At 50.3% G+C, this 25411-nt stretch overlaps 2 protein-coding genes across 5 annotated transcripts in view; one reads left to right on the forward strand and one right to left on the reverse strand.

Moving 5' to 3' along the window:
• EZR (ezrin) overlaps positions 1 to 12824 on the forward strand; it is a 52261-nt gene extending 39437 nt beyond the window's left edge. For both annotated transcript variants that reach the window (XM_012759634.2, XM_076002826.1), the window contains 7 exons: positions 2796 to 2892; positions 8188 to 8351; positions 8836 to 8966; positions 10193 to 10353; positions 10684 to 10776; positions 11869 to 12120; positions 12280 to 12824. In XM_012759634.2, the coding sequence (XP_012615088.1) occupies positions 2796 to 2892; positions 8188 to 8351; positions 8836 to 8966; positions 10193 to 10353; positions 10684 to 10776; positions 11869 to 12120; positions 12280 to 12444 (1063 nt within the window). In that variant the 3' untranslated portion in view covers positions 12445 to 12824. The remainder of the gene's footprint in view (positions 1 to 2795; positions 2893 to 8187; positions 8352 to 8835; positions 8967 to 10192; positions 10354 to 10683; positions 10777 to 11868; positions 12121 to 12279) is intronic.
• A 932-nt stretch (positions 12825 to 13756) lies between these two features.
• Positions 13757 to 25411, reverse strand: part of SYTL3 (synaptotagmin like 3) — an 84396-nt gene continuing 72741 nt past the window's right edge. For all 3 annotated transcript variants that reach the window (XM_076002825.1, XM_012759632.3, XM_012759630.3), the window contains 6 exons: positions 22652 to 22754; positions 19546 to 19716; positions 17173 to 17278; positions 16082 to 16184; positions 15111 to 15316; positions 13757 to 14147 (listed from right to left, as the gene is read on the reverse strand). In XM_076002825.1, the coding sequence (XP_075858940.1) occupies positions 14038 to 14147; positions 15111 to 15316; positions 16082 to 16184; positions 17173 to 17278; positions 19546 to 19716; positions 22652 to 22754 (799 nt within the window). In that variant the 3' untranslated portion in view covers positions 13757 to 14037. The remainder of the gene's footprint in view (positions 14148 to 15110; positions 15317 to 16081; positions 16185 to 17172; positions 17279 to 19545; positions 19717 to 22651; positions 22755 to 25411) is intronic.

Genomic DNA, 25411 nt, shown 5'->3' on the forward strand with positions numbered 1-25411 from the left:
GTGTCTTACTATAGGTGGTGCTAACTTTGGTTGCTGGTTAAGGTGGTGTCTGCCAGGTTTCTCTACTGTAAGGTTACTGTCCTTCCCTTTGCAACTGGTAAATATATTTTGGGGAGATACTTTTAAAACTATGCAAATATGCTGATTCTTATACTTTGATGTATTCTAATTTCAATTTAGACCCACATAAAGCAGTTATTACTGTGGTATTTGAGACATGGTGATTTTTTTTTTTTAATTCATTTGTATATGTGTTCATTGGAATTCTGTAAGGAGCCAATTTCTGTTCTCCATTTATTTAATTATTTATATTAATATGGACTCATGGATACTTGTTTCAGTCTTTGGGTTGTAATCAATTAGTGTTTATTATTTGTTGCTCAAATTGTTCTGGGTCTGGCTGTTACACGCCCTGTCATCCCAAGTCTTCTCTCCCTCCTCTCTGGTTCCTCAAGGTGCCCCAGGCTCTCACCCTGTGTGTTCCCTGCTCTAGCCATGGAATTGGTCATTTCCCCAGACTTCTGATACCTATTATTGGAGAATACCACCTTTCTTTTTTAAATGTGTGGCCTAAGCAAGTGTACTTACAATATAAATCCTGTAGCAACCTTCTCTGTGGACCCTGTTCATGTCCCATATATGATTTTAAAAAAGAAGAGGAAAAAGAGATCCTTGGGCTTTAATTTTCCAACTGTGACCATTAATTAAAGCAAGTTCTTTAACTCAGAAGTGAATCATAATTTTCATGTTTAGCCCTCCTCTTTTGATACTGCAATTATGCTTATGAGTGGCTATGAATTGTTCTATGAGGTTTCAAAGTCTTAAAAGAATAAACTTACCAGACACAGCAGAAAGCAGAGGGCTGGAGGCCATGTCGTGCTTGACACTTGAAAGAAAGATGCTTGCCAAGCATGGAGAACTAAGTTTTCTAGGATCAAAAACTGTTTTGAGAGATCTGTGTGAAAATAGGTGCCAGAGACTAGACCCTCGCCTCCTGAAGTCGCAGGAGTTGGAGCTCTGACTCTGTTTGGCTGCGTGGCTGGGGGTGAGCCTCTTGGCTCCTCCTGTTGTTACCAGCATACTGTGCCTGCATTTGGGGAAAGTGTTCTGAAGCAACAGATGCCTTCCTGATATCACTCTTAAAGCCTTTCAGGGTAAAGAGGACATAGGCTGAAATCAGTGGCAGGACTAGGTGGTGCCCTGAGTTCTCTTCCAGTGCTCTGAGACCTGTAAATAAAATTATATCCCTAAAACTTCTGTATTGCGTAAATGAAGATAAAATAACAGAACAAACTCCATGTTTTGAGTGCTGTGAGCACATTATTAGCCAGGTGTGTTTTGCAGAGATTGGTGGTCCTGTAGCACAGAGCTACAAAGAAGGAAGTGTAACAAAAGCTTCGACATGTAGAACCAAAGCCAAGGCTCTGCCATCATTCCCACAGGTGTACCGTGACCTCTGTTTCCCAGAAAAGCCATCCGTCAGGCTTAGGAGCTTCCCCTCGGCCCCCAGAGGCCACCCCACTGCCTCGACCTGGCTTATGTTGTCATAGCAAGACCTACGTTGCCCATCAGTTTTTATTTAAACCTGTTGGTAAGCAACAGATTCCTCACCACCCCTATTGTTTCTCAAATGAAAGTTTGTTATTTTTTTGTTTCAAATGAAAGTTTTCATGAGATGCTGGAAAGGACTGTTTTTGATGGCATTTTCATTGAATGGTGATAATAGTCATTACTTCTAGAATGGTATTACCCTATAAAACGTGTTGAAAGAATAGAGTGGGAAGCATGAGGTGAAGCAGAGCAATGTGGTCTTGAAATCACATGATGAACTTTCCCTGGAATGCAAATTAAAAACCAGTCTGGGCCAGTCGTGTTCTAGCATTGTCATGCAGGGCTTTCATTAGGGGCCTTTAGTGTGAAGGCTGCCTGGAAATTGGAGGGTGACCCAGAAAGGTGCCTGACAGCCAGAAAAGTACACATCACCAGGAGGAGAATCAGGGAGCAGAATCTGTAGCAAGCCCTTGTCCATTTCTCTTAGGGAGCTTCATTCTGAGTATGGCATGTCTAGGAAACATAAAATGGGCTCTTGGCCCAGCTGGTTTTCATAAAGCTAAATAATAATGCAGTAACTTAACACCAAGAGAATAGTCTGTGTAGCCAAAGAGGCTATACTGAGATGGGAGAGGCCACAGGAAAGCAGGCCTGGGCAGGGATGTGGCGGTGAGGGACCTTGTGTTAAAAGGTGGGTTTAAACCAGAGAGTTTGGGACTGGATTCAAAGGCTCTCATGTGATGCATTCAGGACTGTGTTGACATTTGAAGAGAATGGGATTAACTGATGGGGAAATTATTCAGACAGACAGGCTGAAAGTAAGGGTTCTAGCAACATGGAACTTGGTTAGGTCCTGGTAGGATGAAAGGTAGGTGAGGGTGGCATTGCAGGAATGGACCCTCGGGCAGAAGGTACCTAAGGGAGAGATGGAAGGATGCACTGGGCTAGAATCACAGTTGGCATCAAGATGACCAGCCTGGGTAATCTTAGATGCCTGAAATGGAGAAAACCTGAGTAAATAAGAATATATTAGGTTTACAGATAACCTTATAGATAGCCACTTGACCTAACCTAAGACAGGTAGGAACTATTTGATAATAGCATATATCACATTATGCTTCCTGGGCTAACTTAATATTTTTTAATGGAACTAATAAGAATAGATTTGCAAACCTCTCTTAGCCAGTTTAAGAACACATATATATACACACATTTAACCATCCATCTTTTTTTCTTAACCTCAGGTTGACCCCAAAGATTGGCTTCCCTTGGAGTGAAATCAGGAACATCTCTTTCAATGACAAAAAGTTTGTCATTAAGCCCATCGACAAGAAGGCACCTGTAAGTTCAGATTGATTCTACACAGGGGTTACTGTTTTTCATTCTTACAGTTAATTGGATTTTCAGGATAATGCTCAGATTTCTCTGTGTGACAGACAAGTAGCCAGTGATACTGGGGGAAGGAATTGTCGGCAGGTTACATTGAGGGTCACGTGCCTGATCATTGCAGTGGAAGGTTGTGTGGAGGCCTGGTATCCGTCTAGAGCTAGCTGACTCTGAATCACCTAAGTTTTCAAATGGCCTTCATTCCTACGAAGAAAAGAGCAGCTCTGAGTCGTTGACCTTTGCCAGATAAGCATTTACCAAAATGTTGTGTTTCCGGTGTGACACACCCATGCTTGCACAATGTCCACATTCACATGGAGAGCCAGCCTGTCTCCTGACCATGCACCTGATGGTGGGAGCTCAGGTCAGCTTCTCCCCAGCACCCAGCTGGAGAGTGGATGAGACCTGTTAGTCGGAAGGACCACAATTTGATTGTCAGAGCTGTCCTGGACCTTCGCCAAGTTAAGAGAAGTAAGACTTGCACCCAGGCATGCTGGCCCCCAAGGTTCCATCTTTCCCTTGCCTGCTACTGTTGCACAGACATGCACCTTTGCTTTCTCTAACCTCACTCTGCCCCATCACACAACCTCCTTCAGGTACCCACACAGGGGCATCCTCTCACACGGGTGGACTGGTAGGCAGCCTTCCCAGGACGGCGTGGCTAGAGAAGGGCCATGCCTCAGGACCTGGAATCTGAAGAGTACTGATTATTTGCTAAGAGCTTCAAAGACCAGCTGCATTATGGAAATTTTTTTTGGTTTTGTTGATTCTGTTAATATTTAAATTTTTAGCTGCCACTTGCTCAGAACATTTAAGACATACATATATAACTGCAGCATAAGGATTTTGTTTTCTAGTCAGAAATCTGATTTTTTTTTTTTTTTTTTTTTTTTTTTTTTTTTTGAGACAGAGTCTCGCTTTGTTGCCCAGGCTAGAGTGAGTGCCGTGGCGTCAGCCTAGCTCACAGCAACCTCAAACTCCTGGGCTCGAGTGATCCTTCTGCCTCAGCCTCCCGGGTAGCTGGGACTACAGGCATGCGCCACCATGCCCGGCTAATTTTTTATATATATATCAGTTGGCCAATTAATTTCTTTCTATTTATAGTAGAGACGGGGTCTCGCTCTTGCTCAGGCTGGTTTTGAACTCCTGACCTTGAGCAATCCGCCCGCCTCGGCCTCCCAAGAGCTAGGATTACAGGCGTGAGCCACAGCGCCCGGCCTGAAATCTGATTTTTTAAAAATTGCTACTGGAAGAAATTTTGTTAGCCTCCTTAGAGCCTGTTCTGAATTTTACCAAAATTATAGATTGGAAAGGACTCTGTGTCCTCGTGTGATCTCTGTTCCTTAGTGACAGTGTTAAGCTTGGAGAGGCAAACATGGGCTGTGGTCCATGCCTTGGTTGTCTGTTAACCCTTTGGGGATTGGGCACCACTTAGCAATGGGAAACCCACTTAGAACAAACAGTGTGTGGTGTTATTGTCCAATTACTTTCCCCCACATGTGGGTTGGTCCAGCATAATTTAAATCCAGCAGGTCTTGATATTGTGAAAGTATTTTCTTCTTTATTAAAAACTGCTGTTTCCTGCTGTTTAACTCTTGAGTGCTACTCCGTGGGTAAAAGTTGCACAGCTATTTAAAATTAAACTAGTGTTTAATGCAGAGTCTCAAGATCCATGGTAACAGGTCACATTAATATGCAACACCATGAACTGAGGGTCATAGCGTACTCATGCTGTGTGGGCAGTGAGATTGGCACAGTTAAAAGAGCAAGAAAATTCTGAAGTCTTATTGGTGGGCTACTGTCTACTCAATATGGTACTGATTTTTTCAGATTTTTTTTTTTTTTTTTTTTTTTAGAAATTCAACTGACAGAGCAGAAACTCTGGGCTACACTATTTAAGAATTAGGTTGTATGTAAAGTTTATCTTTTGAAAAGCTGAAGAATATTTCATAGTGAATCCCAAGCAGAGGCAATTACAATGCATCTGGTTGAATTAGTATGTCTTTTTACCGTGGAGTAGCTTTATGTGAAGCCATTGCTTTAAAAAAAAGAAACAATTGCTGCTTGCATACTATGTGCCAGGCACTCTTCTGAGATCATGCGTGTAGCATGAATAAGACAAAGCCCCTGCCCTTGTGAAGCCTACATTCAAGAGGAAGAAGGGATTAAAAACAATAATATACTTCCTGGTAGTGAATATAGCCATGATTAAAAAATAAAGCAGGATCAGGAAATGGAGAGGGTGTGATCACTTCGGGCAGCCCTTCCTGGGGGCAGGACACTGGTTGGAAGAGGTGGGATTCCCGTCGCCCTCCACACACCCAGGGCTGCCCACCACCTTGGGCTTGGCACTTTGGGCAGACGAAAGTGAAGCTTCCAAGTTTAACTTTTTATGTATAAGATAGAAGAGGAAGCCCTGAAATTGGAGGTGGCATGAGATTCCTTATCTTTCATGTCCTTGCCAAGGGCACTCCCCACCCCGGGCAGTTTCTATAGTGAACTCACAAGTGAGCCTTTGTCTAGTCCTGCCCTGCTGTCCCACTGTCAGGTGTCTCCTTCTGAAAGCCAGTTTCTCTTCCCTGCCAAGTTGCATACAGCAGTTTGGGACCATGTTTTTTGACTGTTTAGGTTGGACCTCAAATACCATTGACATAGCCTGCCCAGGTGACCCTATGAGGGCCTGAGACAGCTGCCTTTTACTTTCAGAAAAGGGCCTTTAGCTCTGTGGACTCATAGAAAAGGCAGAAGGCTGTATAGTAACTTGTGTGTGTGTGGTGTACAGCAACTTTTTAACAGCTTTTAAAATGTTGAAAAAATGAGTAACATTTCGTTTACCACTCAGCTGCTTCTGTCACAGTGACCTTCTCAGGAGCCTCTGTGGTACCAACTGAAGGTCACCCCTCTGCCATGCCTCCTGGGGTTGGCTGAGCCTCAGGGTTGGCCTTGGTGAGGGAGAGTTTCCTGGAAGTTCTTGGCACCTTGGGTACTTTAGAGGCACTCTTCTACCCTCACCCCCCTTCTGTATTTGTGGCGTCTTGGATCTGCTTTCCTTGAACTGCAAAGTTTTTGTTTTTAGGATGCTAGTTTTTTGCCAGTTTAGAAGACCTGCCCAAGGTCTTGTCGTACTGGTACTATGCTAGTAGGCATAGACTGGGGACTTCGATTTGGAAATCTTTAAATGTGAGGTTGTGTTTGTTTTTTTTTTCTCCGAAGGGACCAGTAATGATGAGTTTTTGTTTTTAATTTGAAGTCAGAAACTGGCTTTCTTCAAAGGCAGTGGGAGAATTTTCCACCCTTCTGCCTTTCCTCACCCCACTAGGCAGTAGTCTCGCTGAATTCTTAGATTGTTTTCCAGTTGTTTGCAGGACCTGTCGTCTTGGGGGAGAGGGGGAGATCTCATGTTAACCTGCAGCTACCCTCCAGTGAGTTTCTTGAATTGACTTTTTTTCTAAAGGGGAGTTGGTGCTAATCAGCATTTCTTTGCAAATACTTCTGAGTCACAGTCAGGACCTATTTAGGTAGTGTGCCTCTGAAGCCATAAGGCAAGATTGTTTTCTCTTGTGCAATAAGAGATAGGTGGGTAATAAAAATTCCTGTTTCTCCCAGCTCTGTAGTCTCCTCCTTGGGAAACCCAATGACTTAATAACAAGTGAGTGAAACCCCAAATAGAACCCCACCCAGGAAGTCCATGGGCTCGGCATCCATCACCTCTCACCCCAGGATTTCTGGGACAGATGAAAAGACTGAGAAGCTGAATATTAACAGGTTCTTGAGCGGTGTTGATGAGCTTTTTCAGCGTGTTGCACTGTTTGTTTCAGCCACCCTTTCCTTGTCCCAGTGGTCAGAATCTGGATGCCAAGGGCCCCACGGTTATAAGGAAGCAGACAGCGGCATTTTAAAGTAACTTTCCATGATACTTTCTAAACCACATTCCCTCCTCTATCCCATATAGTATCGAGGAGTCAGGAACCAAGATTGTCAGCCCTGTCCTAAATGTTTACAGTCACTGGTCATAAATTTCTTGAGCACTGTGACTCTGTTCTCCTTCTCAGAAGGCTTCTCTCATAGTTTTGTAAGGCAGCAAGCAATCGGTGAGTGACCACTCCACACATCAGCCAGCTTTTATTGTGCCAGGTGCTTTTGCAAGTACCTTGAAAACATTTAATTTAATCCCCACAACAATCCCATTAGATACTGTCATCCCACTTCATGGCTGAAGGCGCTGAGGCTGGGGGATGAAATGACTTGCTCAAGGCTGTGGAGATGCCGCGTGGCCGCGTTGCATAAACTGGCAGTCACCGGCACACATTAATTGACCCCTCAAATACTGAGCATTGGTTTGGTCCTGGGAAGACAGAGATGACTGCACATGGCCCCTGCTCTTAGGAGGTGATGGCCTAATGGGAGTGAGACACTGGTATAAGTCAATGGAGTGAAGGGATGGTGACACCACTGCAAGCACCTCCATGGGACGGCAGGGCATGGGAACCAGGCTGGCACCCATGCGGCGGTAGAATTGGACAATGGGCACACTTTCAGGCACACAGAGCTCAGCTTAGGTGGACACAAGGGAGGCTGAGGCCAGAGCTCAAAGGGCCTTGGTGTGGGCCAGGGCTCCTAGGCTAGCAGTGGCAGTCAGGGCAATGGCCCAGTCGATGTGCTAGTAGCAGCTCAGGGTGCAAGAGGCTGCACAAAGGAGACAGGAAGCTCCGACAGGAGAAGCAGAGGCAGTCCAGGCAAGCATGGGGCAGGGGCAGAGAGGACAACAGGAAAGGTGGCCCTGGAAGAACAGGTAGTGCTCAGGCTCAGTGGTGGTGGGCCTCCCAGGGCTGAGAGGGCCCAGAGCTCTCGCCTGGGAAAAGCTTTGTGGTTTCACTGGAGTCTCTGTGCGTGCATGTACATGTGCATGTATACCCACACATAGACTGCACACCCACGGCATACACACGCTTGCCTGTGTGCATGTGCACACCTACACACAGACCACACACCCACATGTACACACACGGACCCACACCCAGACCAAACATGCACACACATGCTTATCCACACAGACCACATACACACGTAACCACATGCACTCCCTCTACTTGTCCCAGAGAATATGCAGCCCCAGTACTGAAAATTTGCAGTCCCTATTCTGTTACATTTGTTCTTTTAGAAAAGGTCTGGAATTTTATGAAGTGTGGTGCAGGAGAAGAAAGCCAAAAGAAGGACTTTGAGTCTAAGCCACCCTGTTCTGCTTTGTAGGACTTCGTATTCTATGCGCCTCGCCTGAGAATTAACAAGAGGATCCTGCAGCTCTGCATGGGGAACCATGAGCTGTACATGCGCCGCAGGAAGCCCGACACCATCGAGGTGCAGCAGATGAAGGCCCAGGCCCGGGAGGAGAAGCACCAGAAGCAGCTGGAGCGGTGAGTGGCCAGAAGCCAGAGTGGAGCAGGGCCTGTGTCCTCCCAGCCAGGGTCGGGGGGCAGCCAGGTATATCTGTGCTTAGTGCCAATCAGAGGAGCCTGGCGGAACATAACCTGGTGAACACATCTGGGTCTGCAGAGGCACGAGCCCTTGGCAGTTGCTGTGGGTGCTGATCTGATGTCAGTCGGAGCTACTGCTCTGGGCTGAGTTGGGGGCAGGGGCTCTCTGTGAGCTGGGGTCTGTGCTGCCACCTCCTTAGTCATCATAGACCTCCGGGATGGTCTGTGGCCTCTTCACTCAGCTGCAGGGGGATGACCTAGACACAGCTGCTCCTTTGGATCACATGGGCTGAGAGCGGGCGTCAGCTCTCGGCCAGGACGCTGGGCTCGATCCTTGGCCCAGGTGCTGATTGCTGGAGCATCCCGACCTCTCCCTTGTCTGCCAGAGTCTGAGTCTCCCTGTGCCATCTTTTTCCTGTACCAGGCAACAGCTGGAAACTGAGAAGAAAAGGAGAGAAACTGTTGAGAGAGAAAAAGAACAGATGATGCGTGAGAAGGAGGAGCTGATGCTCAGGCTGCAGGACTATGAGGAGAAAACGAAGAAGGCGGAGAAAGGTGGGGCTGCGTCAGCTAGGCACTATTCTAGGGGTGGCTTATAGCACGTCTGGTTACATATTTCCACAGAGAGATGGGCACAGCACACAGCTGAGAAGGAAAACTTCCCAAGAATGTGTGTCTCGGTTTAACACAATACCCCAAAGTATAGACTTGTAACAGAAATGATCAGATGATTATTTGGTCTAGAAAATGTTTCTGTACTTTATTAACTTCCAAGCTAATTATTTTATGCACACTGTCTTTTTAATTGTTCTCCCACAGTACTTTGAGGTAAGTGCTGAATCGCTGTTTTCCTGATGAGGACGTTGAGGTTTAGTGAGATAATTTGCCGACAGTCACGCAGCCAGTAAGTGGCAGAGCCAGGGCACACTGCCCCTCATGCTTCTAGGCTATAAAACTCAAGGCCAGACGCCCAGAACCTCCACAGTCATCCTTGACAGCTCTCGTGGTTGGTTAGGGCCTTTCAGTCTAGTGGAGAGAGAGCTGCACTCACCGGACGCCTTTAACCACTTTGGGACCAGCGTCGACTGTAGTCGACAGCCACAGATGAACGCACACAACGACTTTAGCCCACAGCCCTGATATGACTCTTCTAATTTTTCATTTATCAAAATTGTGAACATTTAAATATAACGTAATGAAAACATATATGTATATGTTACCTATTCTGATTTACATTACAAGTAAAGCAAAACAAGCTTGCAGTGCTTTAAAGTTTTCCTCATCACACAAGAGCAAAATGGATTCATTGTCAATGCGCAGCACAAGCTATCGTGCAGACTATGAATGCCGGCTGTGGGCAAGATTTCTCGGCTGGTGAGCGCGGTCCCGAAGTGGTTAAAACACTTTGCTTCGAACACAGCAATACCCTTTCAGAGTGCCGGGTGGGGGCCACGCATGGCAGGGGCCAACCTGCAGAGTGTGGTGCCAGGAGGGTGCAGGAGTTAGACCCAGCTGGGAAGGGCACGGCTGACCAGCTTTGTACAGTGGTTTCCAGCCATCTTGAGGAAGTTGTCATAGAAACACAACCGGAGTGAGCCATGAAGTGCTTCCTTTCCAGTATCCTGGAAGAAGTTCCATCAACCTATAGCTTGGTCTAGGGCTTTGTGGTTTTGGGTGTGGTTGCTGTTCTTGATCTCACTCGATTCCCCCTGGGCTGGAATAGGACAGGACACCCAGGGCCTGGGGGCTTGAGCAGCTCTGGCTTTGTGTCCTCTCTTCAGAACTCTCGGAGCAGATTCAGAGAGCCTTGCAGCTGGAGGAGGAGAGAAAACGGGCCCAGGAGGAGGCTGAGCGCCTAGAGGCTGACCGTGTGGCTGCACTGCGGGCCAAGGAGGAGCTGGAGAGACAGGCAGTGGATCAGATAAAGAGCCAGGAGCAGCTGGTAGGAATCCCTGAGTTTCAAGATGCTGAATTATAGAGAGGCTGCTCCTGGGGCTCAAAAAGCTACACCTGCTTTGTAATGATTTTCAGTACTGAAAGCCAATCTCCTCAGGGGTGAAGCAGCTGGTGGGGAGGGCCGTGCCATTGTCTCCCACTGGGGATGGGTGAGGCATCCAGGGAGACACCCAGGCAGGGGGTGGCATTGGTGGGTCCTGCCAGCCTCGGGAAAAAGAGAGGGGCAGAGGCTGTTCCCCAACACAAATGTTCATTCACAAATAGACTCCCCTGGAAGGGTTCCAGAACTCACTATAGCTCCACATTCCCTTCCCAGGCTGCGGAGCTTGCAGAGTACACTGCCAAGATCGCCCTCCTGGAGGAGGCCAGGAGGCGCAAGGAGGATGAGGTCGAAGAGTGGCAGCACAGGGTGAGTTCATGGCTCCCTCGTGGCCACTGGGCACGTTACTGCGCTGGGGATGGATAGGTGCTGGCTCAGCGGGCAGGTCCCACTGGAAGCTTCTGGGATGCTTCACAGTCCTGCCACTGCCAGCTGTGCTGGTGAAGCAGAAATCCCCACAGGAATGGGCTTGACCTTGTGTACTAATTAGTGCCAGTGTTAGATTAGGAGAGAAAGAATTCCTTATTCATTTCCACCCACTTTGCCCCAACCACCCTGAACTGTTCAGCCGTGATCAGACAGCCCCCAATCAAGAACTGGTTTTAAATCCAGTTATATGGGTGCCCCCTGCAAAGTGGTCGCACTACCAGAAACAAGACCTCCTGACAGCTGGTACAGACAGTGGGGCACTGTGGAAAGGCTGCTGACCAGGAGGTTGGGGATGGTGCACTTTGTAGACTTAATGCCAAGCCTTGGAAGTTTCCTGTCCCCTTATAGACCCTACAGCCTGTCCTTTCCCCTGTGGCTTCCTCATCTGTGGTGGTCCCCTTCTGGGGTATATCTCCCCTCTGTCCTTACCACTTCTGGCCTCCCTCTGCTTCTCTTCCATCTCCCCAAGCCAAGTTGCAAACAGAAGACTTCAGTTCTTAGGTTTTCGGAGAGAGTAGGCATTATAAAGAATTAAGTGAAAAGCTGGTTCCAAAGCAGATACAAACTAAGCTCGTCTCCAGGGATGGAGTGCGTGGGCTGTGTGGACACGCTGGAGGGCCTGGCAGTGGTGGGCCGGCAAGTGCTTGATAGGTAACAGCCCCCAAGGAGAGAGACAAGGTGCACACCAGCACCTCTCCAGTAGCTAAAAGATTTGTTTATTGCTCTGTATACATTTTTGAAAAAAATTTATTAACGAACATATACTAGGATTATAGACGGAAAAAAAGAAATGGTACTTTAAAAAGTACCGGGGCTCTGGTGTCATGTCAGTTTTTCTCTTTCTGCTGTGGACATAATGGATAACAGGGCCGGGAACACCAGGAGTGGATGGGGCCCTCTTAAAGAAAACAGTCCACGGACACAGGTTCTGGGTGAGAAGTTCTGACTTGTCTGTCAATTTGCTTTCAAAAGGCCAAAGAAGCCCAGGATGACCTGGTGAAGACCAAGGAGGAGCTGCACCTGGCGATGACAGCTCCCCCACCCCCGCCCCCACCCATGTACGAGCCAGTCGGTTACCACGTCCAGGAGGGCCTGCAGGATGAGGGTGCAGAGTCTATGGGCTACAGCGCCGAGCTGTCCAGCGAGGGCATCCTGGACGACCGCAACGAGGAGAAGCGCATCACTGAGGCCGAGAAGAACGAGCGTGTGCAGCGGCAGCTGCTGGTGAGGGGTGGGCCCTGTCCAGCGGGTCTGCTGCTCTTCACACGAGCCGGCCCCACCCAGCACCCGCTGCCACTCCCCCGTTTCCCAGGGGCGGGTTGGACTGCCCAACTGCACCAGGTGGAGAGGGAGGTACCTGACTAATGCTGCTTTATGTTGCAGACGCTGAGCAATGAGCTGTCCCAGGCCAGAGATGAGAATAAGAGGACCCACAATGACCTCATCCACAATGAGAACATGAGGCAAGGCCGGGACAAGTACAAGACTCTGCGGCAGATCCGGCAGGGCAACACCAAGCAGCGGATCGACGAGTTTGAGGCCATGTAACGCCCCGGACCAAGGGCAGTGGGGCACTTCGCAGCATGCTGCTTCGAGGGCCACTGCCAGCCTTGTCACGCTTCTATCTTTAGTACTGCAAATCTAGGGGACCCTTATCACCTCCCACTTCCTTTAAAAAGAGAGCATTTATCCTGGCGGAAATATTCTGGGAACCAGGGGAAGCTTCCCTGGTTTATTTTCTACAATTGTATCATAGTGCCAAACAGGCCTGATTTTTATGATTATTATTGAATCACTTTCTGTATTGTGCTTGGAGTAGGACTCATCAAATTAAGGAAAGTGCCTATGAAGTATGGGTAACAAACTTCATGCTGGCCTGTGTGATACAAGATCCAGTATCATTAAAGAAAACCACATTGTGGCTTAAATCTGTGCCATACTTTTTCTGTATTGAAATGAACTCAAATTGATCTTTTGATTTCTATGAAGGATCCATCTTTATATATTTAAGATTGCATGTGAAGCACTCTCACACACAAATTTCCCTCCTCCATCAGTCTGGCGGGTGGCAGAGCCAGTGTGCACTGAGCGTGAGCTCTGCAGGAGGACATGCTTGGATAAACTTTTTAAAAAGTTTTTTTGGGTTTTGCTTAACAGAATACATTGTTGGACTTATACCTAATTAATGATCAGCTCTAGAGTATAGTATTTATAAATGATAATGTGGGTTTGTAACATTAGTTTTAAAAAGGGAAAGTTTCGTTCTGTATATTTTGTTACCTTTTACAGAATAATAAAAGAATTACATACTAAAGCCATGTAGCCACAGCACTTGATCTGATGTGAGGACAGTGATAAGCTGATTAACTGCTATAATCACATTGGTAAAAATGATTTAGTGTTCTATATGCATGTAAAATTGAGTATGCACACTCCAGTTTTCTGTCAAAGCTGCTTATTTGGAAAATACACAACACACTATAATGACCATTCAGACCCCAGCCATGAAGGGACTCTGGTCTGTGCATCTATCTGTGTTTCCACCAGAACAACTTTGCTCTGGTTTCATTCCACAGCCCCAAAAAGCCGTGAGGACATCAGTTTCCATGTGTCATTGGTTCTGCTCACTCGTGTCCTTCCTTTTCACGTGCTTTTTCCCTTTCAGTAAAGATGTCACGTGCACATGAATCCCACACCGCAGACCTATAAATAGGAGGGCCCATCACAGAGCCACCCAGTCTCCCAGCACCCTGTGGCCGGCCAGCTCTGGAAATGACTATCCACAGGAGAGGACGCAGGATCTTAATCACCAGCCTCCTCCTCTTCCAAGTGCACGTGACAAAGCTGTAATTGTCACTACTCGACACAGCAAGTGAACATTTATTGAAATCTGGCCATTGTCCATGTCTCAAATATACAACCTGCCAGAGACTGGTGTACATAACATGGGTAATTGCAGTTTAACTTAAATATACCCAGAGATACCTACGGGTGCTTTAGCCACGTGACATGACTGCAGGTGGAGACTAGACTGCTCGTCCAGAGGGTCTTACACCGCTGGGGCCCCACACCCAGTTGCTAGCCCCTTGCAGGCACGCTGCGCTTCTCACCCCTTTAGCCTGGGGCTGTGGAGCCTTCACCTCAGTGCAGGACAAGTGTCATGTCGGTCCACAAATTGGGGCTGGAAAGAACTTTCTGCCACTGAAGCTTTGATTGTGAGCACGAGTCCGTGCCGCCATGCACATCTCCCTCTGCAACACGAATGGGACACGTTAGTAACGGTGGGTGAGGACACCTCCTCTGTCCCTTCTCTCAGCTTTTTAGGAATTTTGTTACCTCACGACCATATTAAAATCCCAACTACAAGCAGAGCTGGTGTTGAGAACGGGACAGGCTCAGGCATTCCTCAGGTACTGTGAGGCTCTACACGCCCGGAGCAGTTTCCTCTCCTGTAGTTTTAAAGCGAGGCCAGGACTCTGGCTTGGCAGACTGGTTCTCCACCAGCGCAGGGGACAGTCTCAATACACTGGCGAGGCTACTGCTGGTTGCGACCTATCCCAGATGGGGCCGGGGGGGGGGGTTGTTGCTCAGAGGAAGAATGTATGCTTTGGACAACAGCCCTTTAAAAAGTTGTAATTCAATCTTATCTGTGGTGGTTCCTGGATGGAGGTCTTTGGTATGGGGTGTTTTTGGTCGCTGCAGAGTGGGGGCGGGGGGCACTGCTGGCAACCAGCAGGGAGTGGCCAAGGCACAGACACCCCCCAGCAAAGGGCATGTCCACCCACAGTGCCAGCAGCACCGGGGTTGAGCAGCTCTGGATGGCATTGCTATTTTGTCCCACTCTTAATGAAGTTCTGAATTGCTGTTTGTTTGAGTTAAGAAGATATATTCCTTTAAGAAAATAATCCTTTTATGATTGACACCAGAAACAAAAGCAAATACTGTACCTAGCCCATTTTGAGACCTATAATTTTTGTTTTTTTGGGAGATCTAAATCTGATTTAAATTGTCAGAATACCTTGCTGTATTATCGCTCAGTTGTAGAGTGAGAACTAGTCTTAGGAATTTCCATTTATGGCACGGTCAGGCAATTTCATAGCCAGTTAAGTCGCTGCCACTGTGGAAGTGTTTTTCTCTTTTTGTGGTTTCCATGTAAGGCAATCACACTTGGGATAAGCAATGTTGTTTGGACCCAACGAGTGTCTCAGACTTACTTGAACCAAGTCTGGCTGCCCCCAGGAGGCGGTCGCTCACGCCAAAGACAGCCTGGTCCCAGACCGTCAACTCCAAGCTTGACTGCCTCAGCTGAGACGTGGTCACACCACTGAAGACAAAGGAGTGTTTCCACTGGGGACAAGCCTGCTTCTTCAGGACTGGGGACTTCAGCCTCAGCTTTTGTTGGTCTGGCAGAGTGAGACACCTGCAGAAGGGAAACACAAAGCCCTGCAGTCACTGCCCCCACACAGCCTCCCTTCCGCAGGGATGCTTTCAGACCCGCAGGGCTAAGCGAGCACTAAATCCACTACAAAATCAGCACCCTACACAAGGACCTAGAATGGGGATCCCGAGACGCTCCAGGACCTTTCGCTAGGAAGTCCCAAATTTCTCTTGGAGCTGAATATGAAGGGTAAATTGGGATTCTGAGGCTCCATGGCTGCACCGTAATCTCTCCTCCTCGGTGTGCATACTGCCATGAGTACATTTTAATCCTGTTCTCAGGAAAATGAACTCAGAAAGGTAAGTAACTTGCCCAAGGCCACGCAGACAAGCAACCTCAGTTCTGTCTTGACCCCGTAGGCCTTCCCTGGCCCCTAACTGGGGAGTTAGTGATTCAGCATAGTAATCGCTGGCGTTTGCTGTGCTTTAGAGGTTCCAACACCCTGTAGTGAGAGTGCAGTATGGAGAGTCATCCCTCCAATGCTGACCCAAGAGGACGTGTTCAGATAAAGAACACGCTACTTTGTCATGCTTGATTTCAAGACTGACTAACTCAGGTAACAAGAACTATTTCAGATCTAGCCCCAGCATGTCCACATCCCATGGATTCTTGAAAATCAGGGTCTTTAATATGTGTTATGTTAGTTTTTCATAGGAAAGCTAAAACAAGACAAGTTTAACCCTACCTGTTCTATACCATGCCGTATGTATACTAGATCATTAGTAAATGGTTACATCCAATACCTACCCCTTCACAAATGAGTTCAAGGTACCATCTGACCGCACAGGTAAATTCTTGGCTCCCAGCACTACCAAACAGAGTTGACCATTAAGTGACGGCTGATCTGTCCCTGGAAGGAAAACCAGTATTTATTGTCAAGCCCATTGCTCCTGACACATCAGGGTGCAGTGCCATGACAACCCCCCTAACTGACAGTTCAGCACTCTGTTAGCACCTTCAGGCCCTACGACAACAGATAAGCAGAGGCAGGAGGCCTCCCTGACAAGGTGCTGCGGGCCCTGCCCATGCTGGCCTGCCACCTAGGCAGCCGGACAGGATGGGGGGACTGACCGCTAAAGTCCTAGCACAGGAGTACAGAGGAGCCCCAGGAGAGAAGAGGTACAAGTTTCAGTCTGGTTGTAGCCAGTGGCTTTTGGGAAAGTGGGAGCCTCAAGACCCTGCTGGGAGTTGGGACGGGTACAGGTGCTGCAGGTAAGCCTGGGAGGTAAGCGTGTCCCCTTGCAGGCACAGAAGGTCGCTGCAATGCCCCGTGGGAATTGCATTCTCCCTGTCTTCTCCACCCTCCCATTTTCCATGTGCCCCACGCTATCTAAGGGGGTAAAGTCTCCATCAGCCCCCAGGGCCTGGCCTCTGTGACCTGCTTCTCTTGCTTGGGAGCAGCTGCTCATGTGACAGGGAGCAGGGTTGAATCCACTGTATGCCCTGCAGGTGCCAGTGCCTTGAGATGCACTCTTGGTTCCGAAAGAGGCAAACTTCCCACCCACGACGCACATTGTCATGGAGTGTCCCCTCTTCAAGCAGGGCCTCCATTTCACCAGAGACCATTAAACCTGTCCCTTGGGAGACAGGGCCAGCTCGTCCCCAGAGCAGTGTGAGGTGGGCATCGGAGGCCTTGCCCGCTTCTGGAGCCGCTGCCCTCCCAAGCTGTGGGTTCCAGGGCGCCCTTCCCAGGCTGACCCCACAGCTCTTCGCGAGAGCCCAGGATCGGGGACAGCAGGAAGGAAACGCTAGAACACACTTTGCCCTCCTCTCAGCCTGCCTCCTTCTCCAGGCTTTGGGGACACTGACAAATGTTCAGGGGGCTAGAGACCACCTACCTTTTTGAGCCTCCTGGAGTGTTCTGGGTCCCGCAGGAAGGACCAACTTAGCCCGGACTGCAAGTTCTCCATTATTCTGAGGAACGCCATCTTCACATTTCTCAGCCTGGGGGTCAGAGGCAGAGCTCAGAGGCAGGATTCCCCAGGCCTCTAGAACCTTCTGGGCTCCTGGTTGCCTCTGCTTTGTCCACAGACCCTGGGAAGCCTCTCAGAGGCCCAGAAGAGCCCTGGATGGAGCAGGCACGTCCCACCTTCTCCACCCCCAACGCGGGGAGGAACAGCCCTGCAGCCCCTGCACGCCAGAGGGAGGCGGACAGGACTGTGGTGGCAGGGAGGGCTCCAAGGGCACTGCCGTTCCCATTCGAGGTCCTGGGGAAACCTGGATGCAGCCCGAGTTCGCAAAAGGTAAATAAACTCAGCACCTCCCCTCCCCCCCCCAATTGATTACTGATTCAAGTTACCCTGCCATGGCAAGGGCTGTCGCAGGTGCTGGAGGCACAAGGGGGTTGCAGACTCTGCCCAAAGCCACAGGAGGTGGCAAGTTTGTCCCTACCTTGTCCCCGACCCCCTAGGGGCACCTCCCAGCCTACTGCGGTGGCTTCTCTGGTCATGAGCGATTTTGCCAGAAAGGGAAGGAAGGGCCCAGAGAAGAGATGATCCTGAATCTAATCACTCATTCACCTAGGGTGCTGGGAGCAGCATACTGGGTCCTGGGGGGAGTCGAGATATGTTCAGTACGCGGTAGCCCCCAAGCAGCAAGAGGCCACCCTCCCAGTTAACCATGGAGGGCTAAGGACTCCTGGGAGCCCATGTGGGCAGGCTCCGTCTGCGTGAAGCGGCTCTCCTGGCCCTTGGGTGCCAAATGAGATACGGCTACCTCTACCCTCAGCTGCCAGAATCCGAGGGCCCAGCGCCACGGCCCCCTCCTGTCCAAGCCCCCAGGGCTGGCACGGGGAAGGGTGCCTTCCAGCTTGGTGCTCACCGCTTCTCACCCACTTGCCAAGGCAGGCTCAGTGAGACAAGCCTTGGTGGCTTATCTCATGCCAGGCCCCGTGCTAGGCGTGGGCCACAGAGAAGGTCCAGGCCTTGTCTTCAAGCTGACAGCAGAGGAGCGGGAGAGGCAGAGTGCAAGGAAGGCTCAAGCTCTGATGGGAAGAGTCAGGGGAAACTGGGGAGGGTGCCCTGGAGGAGCTGGGCTCCCCGGAGAGCAGACAGACACGGGCCGTCTCAGCACTGCTGGGGCAGGAGCCAAGAGACACCAAGGCTGAAGAGGAGGCACAGAGATTGGCAGGGCACCCTGGTACTAGGTCCTGAGTGGGGAAAGACAGGCAAGGGCACCCAGGACTGGGTCCTGGAAGGGAGACCACTTCTGGAGGGGACAGTAAGGAAAGGCTTCCTTGGAGGGATGGGACTTAGCGATGTCTCGGGCCGACCTGGGTAGGGAGAACGTGCCAGGTAGACACTGGCAGGGGAGGTCCGAGCGTGGACTCAGGCATGAGAAGAGCAGCAGGGGCGACAGTGGGTGCAGGCAAAGCCCCGAGCAGCAGTCAGGACCATGGCAGGAGTGGGGACAGGCGGCTCCCAGGAAGGAGCCCTCGGATTCACTGCATGGTGGCTGGAAACCAGAAACGCCTCGCAGCAGAGACATCATGCATCCCAGCTGTGCTGGCTTCAGAGAGGACAAGAGGCCAGATGGCTCTCGTGCCCTGCTGCTGTGGCCCGGTGGGCGGGGGGGGGGGTGGTGGCTCCTGCTGTCATTTGTTAAAGAGATGTCTGCTCCCTCACGGTGTCCCAGGACTGTCTGTCTTGGATCTTGGGACAGGAACGTGTGAAGCAGCATCGCTGAGAAGCGCGGGCACAGCGAGCGCCGATCCTAAGTCAGACACGGCAGCTCCTCCTCCCCCGGCCTTGCCGCCCGCCCAGGGCCGGCTGTGTGAGCCCAGAGCAGGAGCTCGGACCCCACGTCCCAGCCAGCGCTGGGCTCTGCCTTCCTCGTGGCATTTGTCACCTAGTATTGCTTTGGGAGTCCCCGGGGCTGAGTCCAGAAACAACCCACAACAGCCCCCGGCAGACGTATGAGGAGGGCCGGGGCAGAGCCCACCTGCCAGGCCGGCGTGTGGCGCCACTCGGGCTCCTGAACAAACCTAGGCAGGACAAAGGAAACCCTCCACCTCACCCACCCAGGCAAGCCCAATGTTGAGCCGTTTCCTGCCTACAGAGCTCGTGTGTGGAAGTCACGGCCAGCAGGCCAGGTGCCTCGCACTGTGTCTTGGGGCAAAGCCTTGCTGGCTGGGCTTTCTCTCCTGGCCTCTCTGAAAAGTGAGTTAATGCTCACGGTGGGGTGGGGGCACTCAGCCCCAAACCAGACGTCACCTTGGCCCTGAGCGGATACCAGCGGAAAGACCGCGTCGCGCTGTCCTCGAAGTCCCACGTGGCCAGAGGGACGATCACTTCTCCGAGGAACGCTCTCCGGCCGAGTGTGCCCAGGTGCCACACAGAGACCTGCAGCCGCCGCGTCCCCAGCTGGGTGGCGTCCACCTGGTACTGCGGAGGCAGAGCAGACCCCATCAGCGGCTCCCTGCCGCCCTCCGCAGGCTGAGCGCCCCCCCCCCCCCCGCAGGCTGCTCTTCTCATGCCTGAGTCCACGCTCGGACCTCCCCTGCCAGTGTCTACCTGGCACGTTCTCTGTACCCAGGTCGGCCCGAGACATCGCTAAGTCCCATCCCTCCAAGGAAGCCTTTCCTTACTGTCCCCTCCAGAAGTGGTCTCCCTTCCAGGACCCAGTCCTGGGTACCCTTGCCTGTCTTTCCCTACTCAGGACCTAGTACCAGGGTGCTAGGGGGGGGCTCTCCCTTCTCAACAACTGTCCCCATTCCCCAGTGGGGTGGCGACACCGCAGAGCCAGCTGGCTCCACCTCGGCCTCCCAGGGCCTCGTTTTAAGCCCATCGGATTTTCTCACTAAGGAACAGGAGCTGTGAGTTTCCGCACCCTCGCTTCGTGCCAGGCGTTTTAGCTACATCCATCATGGGCTTTCTCGAGCATCCTATGAGGTCAGTGTTATTAACCAGCAATTTGCAGGTGAAAAGACAGAAGCCTGGGAATCCAGTGGCCCTCTCTCATGTCAGCTGTCACCACGGCCGGACTCAGCCGCCACGCCCAGCCTGAGCCTGACTCTCAGGTCAGCTCCTCGGGGCCATCTTTCTAACAGAGGGACAAGTTGGAAGCCAACAGGAGCCCTCTGCCTCCCAGTTTCTGTCCAACTTCTGCCATCCCCCCTACACTCCCTGGGCTGGTGTCCCTCCCTTTCTTCCCTGCTGGGATGACTTGTGGGGCCCTAAGGTCAGAATCTCTTGGGTCACATTCCCTTTTTTACTGCCTCTGGCTAATTTTTAGTCTGTTTTCCCTCAAGTCCGTGGTCCCTCTCCCACCCTGCCCACACCTTCCTCCCTTTGCAAACTCTGCTCCATCTGGTCATGCCAGATCCGGGGCCATGCCAGCCAGGGAAGTCAGTTCCCGCTGGGCAGGGAGGCCGGGCAGGGCCACCACGTCTGCCGCAGCCGCTTGGGCAGGCCCGAGTGATGCCCTCGGACGCTCGGGCGGCCTCTCCCTGGGTCCTCGCCCACTGTTCACCCCCTTCTGACAAGCAGCACTGCTCCCAGCGGGGGACCATGGCCCCCTCGGGTCCCCAGGGCTTGCCCCAGGCTCTGTTGGGTACAAAGCGTAAGGGACACTGGAGAACAGGGACAGGCAATGACCAGCATGGCCCAGACCTGGCATCTCATTTCACCTCCCCAGGCCCCGGTGACAATGGTCTCAAACGGGGGTGCAAGTCTCCCTGGAGTCTAGAAGGGCTCCCGGACAAGCCCAGGATCACTGTCTAGGTCCCCAGCTTTCACACGCACTCTCCTCAATACCGGTGGAGACAGTTCTCACGCCCGCCCGCCCGAACCTCACCCCATGACTCGGGCCAGGTGCGAACACCTCCTGGGTGCCGAACAAGGGGTGATGTGAAATACTGGCTTCTGCGGGACTTTCACAGTGAGGGACTGGCTTCCCTGTCTTCCCACCTTCCCGTCCGACACGCGTGCTGGTGTGGACGGCTTCTAACCCATGGATAAAAGTGCTGGTGTGGACGGCTTCTAACCCATGGATAAAAGTGCTAGTGTGGACGGCTTCTAACCCATGGATAAAAGTGCTGGTGTGGACGGCTTCTAACCCATGGATAAAAATTTTAAGTGATTGCTTTGAGAGTCTGTATGCATTTTAAATTAGGTAGGTAAAACTTTTAAGACCGGACTATATAACTAAGCACCTAGAGTACAGTTGATCCTGTTTATCTCATTTCATAAGCTTCTGCTTAGCACAAAATACCTTAAACTTCTGACGAATAATTTTAGATATCCATTAAAACGTATGAGGGGACACGGAGTTTTTCAAAACTCTCGCGGGGACGGGGGCTCATGGGAAAGGCCCGGCCCACATGCTGAATCAGAACCGCATTTTCAAAGACGTCCCAGGGGACTCCTCTGCACGGCAACCCCGGGAAGGAGCTGCAGTTCTAAGCTCTCTCTGCGTCTCAGCCTCCCCGTGGGTAGACAGGGCTTCTCATGCGTCCCCCAGGCTGCAAATACAGCACTTGGCCACAGCCAGGGCTCACGGAACAATGGCTATTATTATTTAACGAACGCAGGGCTCCGTGCCAGCTGCCCAGATGGCCCCTGGCTGGCACTTCACAAACGCCCTTCGTTGCCAAGGCAGGCAGACAAAGCCCGCTCCTGTCCCAGGCGTGAGAGCATCGGGTCTCTGGCGGCCCAGCCGGACTGGGTCGTGTCCCCGCTCGGGGCCTGACACAGCCGTTCTTGGAGGACTCCAGACCTCGGCTCCAGCCCCAAATCAGAGCACCGGGCCCCATCTCCACCCTCAACCATAAACCATATTTCCTAGCACCAAAGATAATGAAAACCTAGACAATTCCTTTATCCCTTTTTTTTCCCCACAACATGATAATTTCATAATAAAAGAAGAAGAAGAAGAAACCCTGGTTTGTCAGATATCACAATAAAGGGGTGGTTTTCAGAGACAGCAACTCAGTCGTTTGACTTTCAGGGTCCTCTGCTCGACAGGCCGCTCTGACAGTCATAAAAATTCAATAAGACAAACCAATTTTTAAAATTACCCTGTGCCCCGTTGTCGGCCTGAGACAAAGTGGCAGCCGGGTTCTTTTTCACCGTTTTCTCAGAAATCATTAATCAAAAGCCATTCTCAAGTCCAGCAGACTCTGCACTTTTCCCGCACAAAGGGCTGAAATGTATTTTCTACCAACTCGCCACTGATTGAGAGGGGCGGGGAGAAAAGCGGGGGCGTCTGCACGCACACGTGGCTGACACTCGGAGCCCGAAAGACCCACCGGCTGGACTCTGGCCGAGTGCCCGGCCCGGGCGGGACGACCCGGCACAGCAGTGTCTGCCCGGCAGGTACCTTCAAGGTCTCCTGAAAGTTGGGGTCCACCGTGTTCCTTTGCACTCCAGTCTTGCGTTTCCCCTGGGAGGATCTGTCAGGCAGCAGGTAGGTCTTTACGTACCTGGTGGCCAAACACAGGTCGGCGTGAGCGCCCGGCAGGGGAAGGGGCCGCAGGAGCGCACCCCACGTCTGCGCTTTCTCCACGCGACTTCCCGCCGGCTTGCCAGTCCCCGGCTAGGTGCTGGTGTGGACAGCTTCTAACACACACAGTCTTTGGCCACGTGTTGGCTGCAGGATCCTCTGGAATATTCCTGGGGGTGTGGAGCCTTCCGCATGCCCTACACTAGATCTAACGTATATGCCCTCGTCACCTGCCATCTAGTGAAGACCAGAGAGTCTCCAGTCCCCCCTTCCACCTCCACCCATCACCGCCCCCAACCTGCAAAAAAAAAAAAAAACACATGCCTCACACTTTGCTTTTTCCTTGTGAGGGCCTGCAAGACTGCACTCCTGCTGCCTGCTGAGAAGGGGCCTTTGTGGGCCCTCCCGGCTGAGTCTGGGGCCACACACAGCCGGACAGAGGGGCAGATGGCTCCATCTGCACTTCCCTGGCCCTGAAATCTGACCTCAGAGGAAGACGTGTCCTGTTCTAGGCTGACCCCTCCACACCGGCCCCCAGACTGCCCTTCATGGCTCCTCTGGCAGCCTCTTTGATGGCACTTACCCTACCACCAGCCCGTGTCCTAGCCCCCACAGGTTGGACACAGGCTCAACTTCCTCAAGTACAAAATAACAATGACCCTCCCTCTACTCCTGTCCTTCCTGTGGCCTTGGGTCTTAGGCTTCTTCTTCCTTTTCAGTTAGGCTTCTTGAAAAAATACTCAAAACTCTCTGTCTCCCATTCCTCATTGTTCATTTACTTTTCTTTTTTTTTTTTTCTTTTTGGTGCCCAGGCTAGAGTACCGTGGCGTCAGCCTAGCTCACAGCAACCTCAAACTCCTGGACTCAAAAGCAATCCTCCTGCCTCAGCCTCCCAAGAAGCTGGGACTACAGGCATGTGCCACCATGCCCAGCTAATTTTATATATATATATATATTTTTTTTTTTTTTCAGTTGTCCAGCTAATTTCTTTTTTTTTTTAGTAGAGGTGGGGTCTCGCTCTTGCTCAGGCTGGTCTCAAACTTCTGAGCTCACACAATCCGCCCGCCTCAGCCTCCCAGAGTGCTAGGATTACAGACGTGAGCCACCGCGCCCAGCCCCATTTACTCTTAAGTTGTGTGCCTGTCCCCCAGTTTAGGAAACAGAACACGTAAATGACTTCCTTCTTTGATGCTACCCATAGCCAGGCAATAACCACACTGAGTTTTGTATTTATTATTCCCTTGGTTTTATGGTTTCACCACTTTGATGTATCTCCTTAAACAATCTACTGCTTAGTTTGTGCTGTTTTTGAATTTTTATATAAATGAGATCATTCCATATGCATTATTTTGTAACTTGCTTTTTTTCACTGTGTTTGAAATCCATCTGTGTTGTTGTGTGTAGCTATAGCTCACTCATTTCTAATCCTGCATGCTATTTATTCCAGTATATGAACATACCACAATTCATTTACCCTCCCGATGGGCATGTGTCTCATGTCCTAGGTTTTTGCTATGCTCACGGTGCACACCTACCAGTTTCTCTAGGCACATGACCAGCAGTGCTAGGGTATGTGCATTTTCAGCTGTACTAGGTAATGCCAAATTAGGAATTTAATCTCTTTAACAGATACAAGGTTATTCGGGTTTTCTATTTCATCTCATGTCAGCTTTGGTTATTTGTGTCTTTTAAGAAATGTGTCTATTGCATCTAAGTTGTTAAATTCATTGGCATAAAAGTTTACATAACATCCCTTTATTATTCTTTAATGTCTGTAAGTTCTGTCACGCCTCTCTTTATTCATTCCTGATGTTGGTATCTGTGTGTATTCTCTCATTTATTTTTTTTTATTTTTTTATTTTTTTATTTTTTTTTGAGACAGAGTCTCGCTTTGTTGCCTAGGCTAGCATGAGTGCCGTGGCATCAGCCTAGCTCACAGCAACCTCAAACTCCCGGGCTCAAGCAATCCTTCCGCCTCAGCCTCCCAAGTGGCTGGGACTACAGGCATGCGCCACCATGCCCGGCTAATTTTTTCTATATATATTATTTGGCCAATTAATTTCTTTCTATTTATAGTAGAGACGGGGTCTCGCTCTTGCTCAGGCTGGTTTCGAACTCCTGACCTCGAGCAATCCGCCCACCTCGGCCTCCCAGAGAGCTAGGATTACAGGCGTGAACCACCGCGCCCGGCCTCTCTCATTTATTTTTAACCTGGATAAATTTAGCTAGGGAGCTATGGATTTTACTAATCTTTTCAAAGACGACTTGAGTTCATTGATTTTTTTTTCTTCATTGATTTTTCTTATCTTTACTGTTTCTATCCTTACTTTAGAGGACTAATCTGTTCTTCTTCTAACATCTTAAGGTGGAGGTTTAAATAACTCATTTTAAACGTTTCTTCTTTTTAAATATAAGCACTGCTCTAAGCGCATCCCTCAAATTTTGAAATATAAATGTCAGGGGATATTTGAGCACAGACTATTCCAGTTTTCCTGGGGCATGTGGAATAACAGGAGACTAGAAAGAGAGGAAAGGTTCTGCCTGGGGAACCGTAGGTGCTACAGCAATTTGTCCTAACGGTGTCTGGTGCTGAGGAGCTACTGAAGGCTGCAGAGCAGAGTTTGATGAAATCAACAA

This window comes from Microcebus murinus, chromosome 5 (assembly GCF_040939455.1).
Source record: "Microcebus murinus isolate Inina chromosome 5, M.murinus_Inina_mat1.0, whole genome shotgun sequence".
In the NCBI taxonomy this organism is placed as follows: Eukaryota; Metazoa; Chordata; class Mammalia; order Primates; family Cheirogaleidae; genus Microcebus; species Microcebus murinus.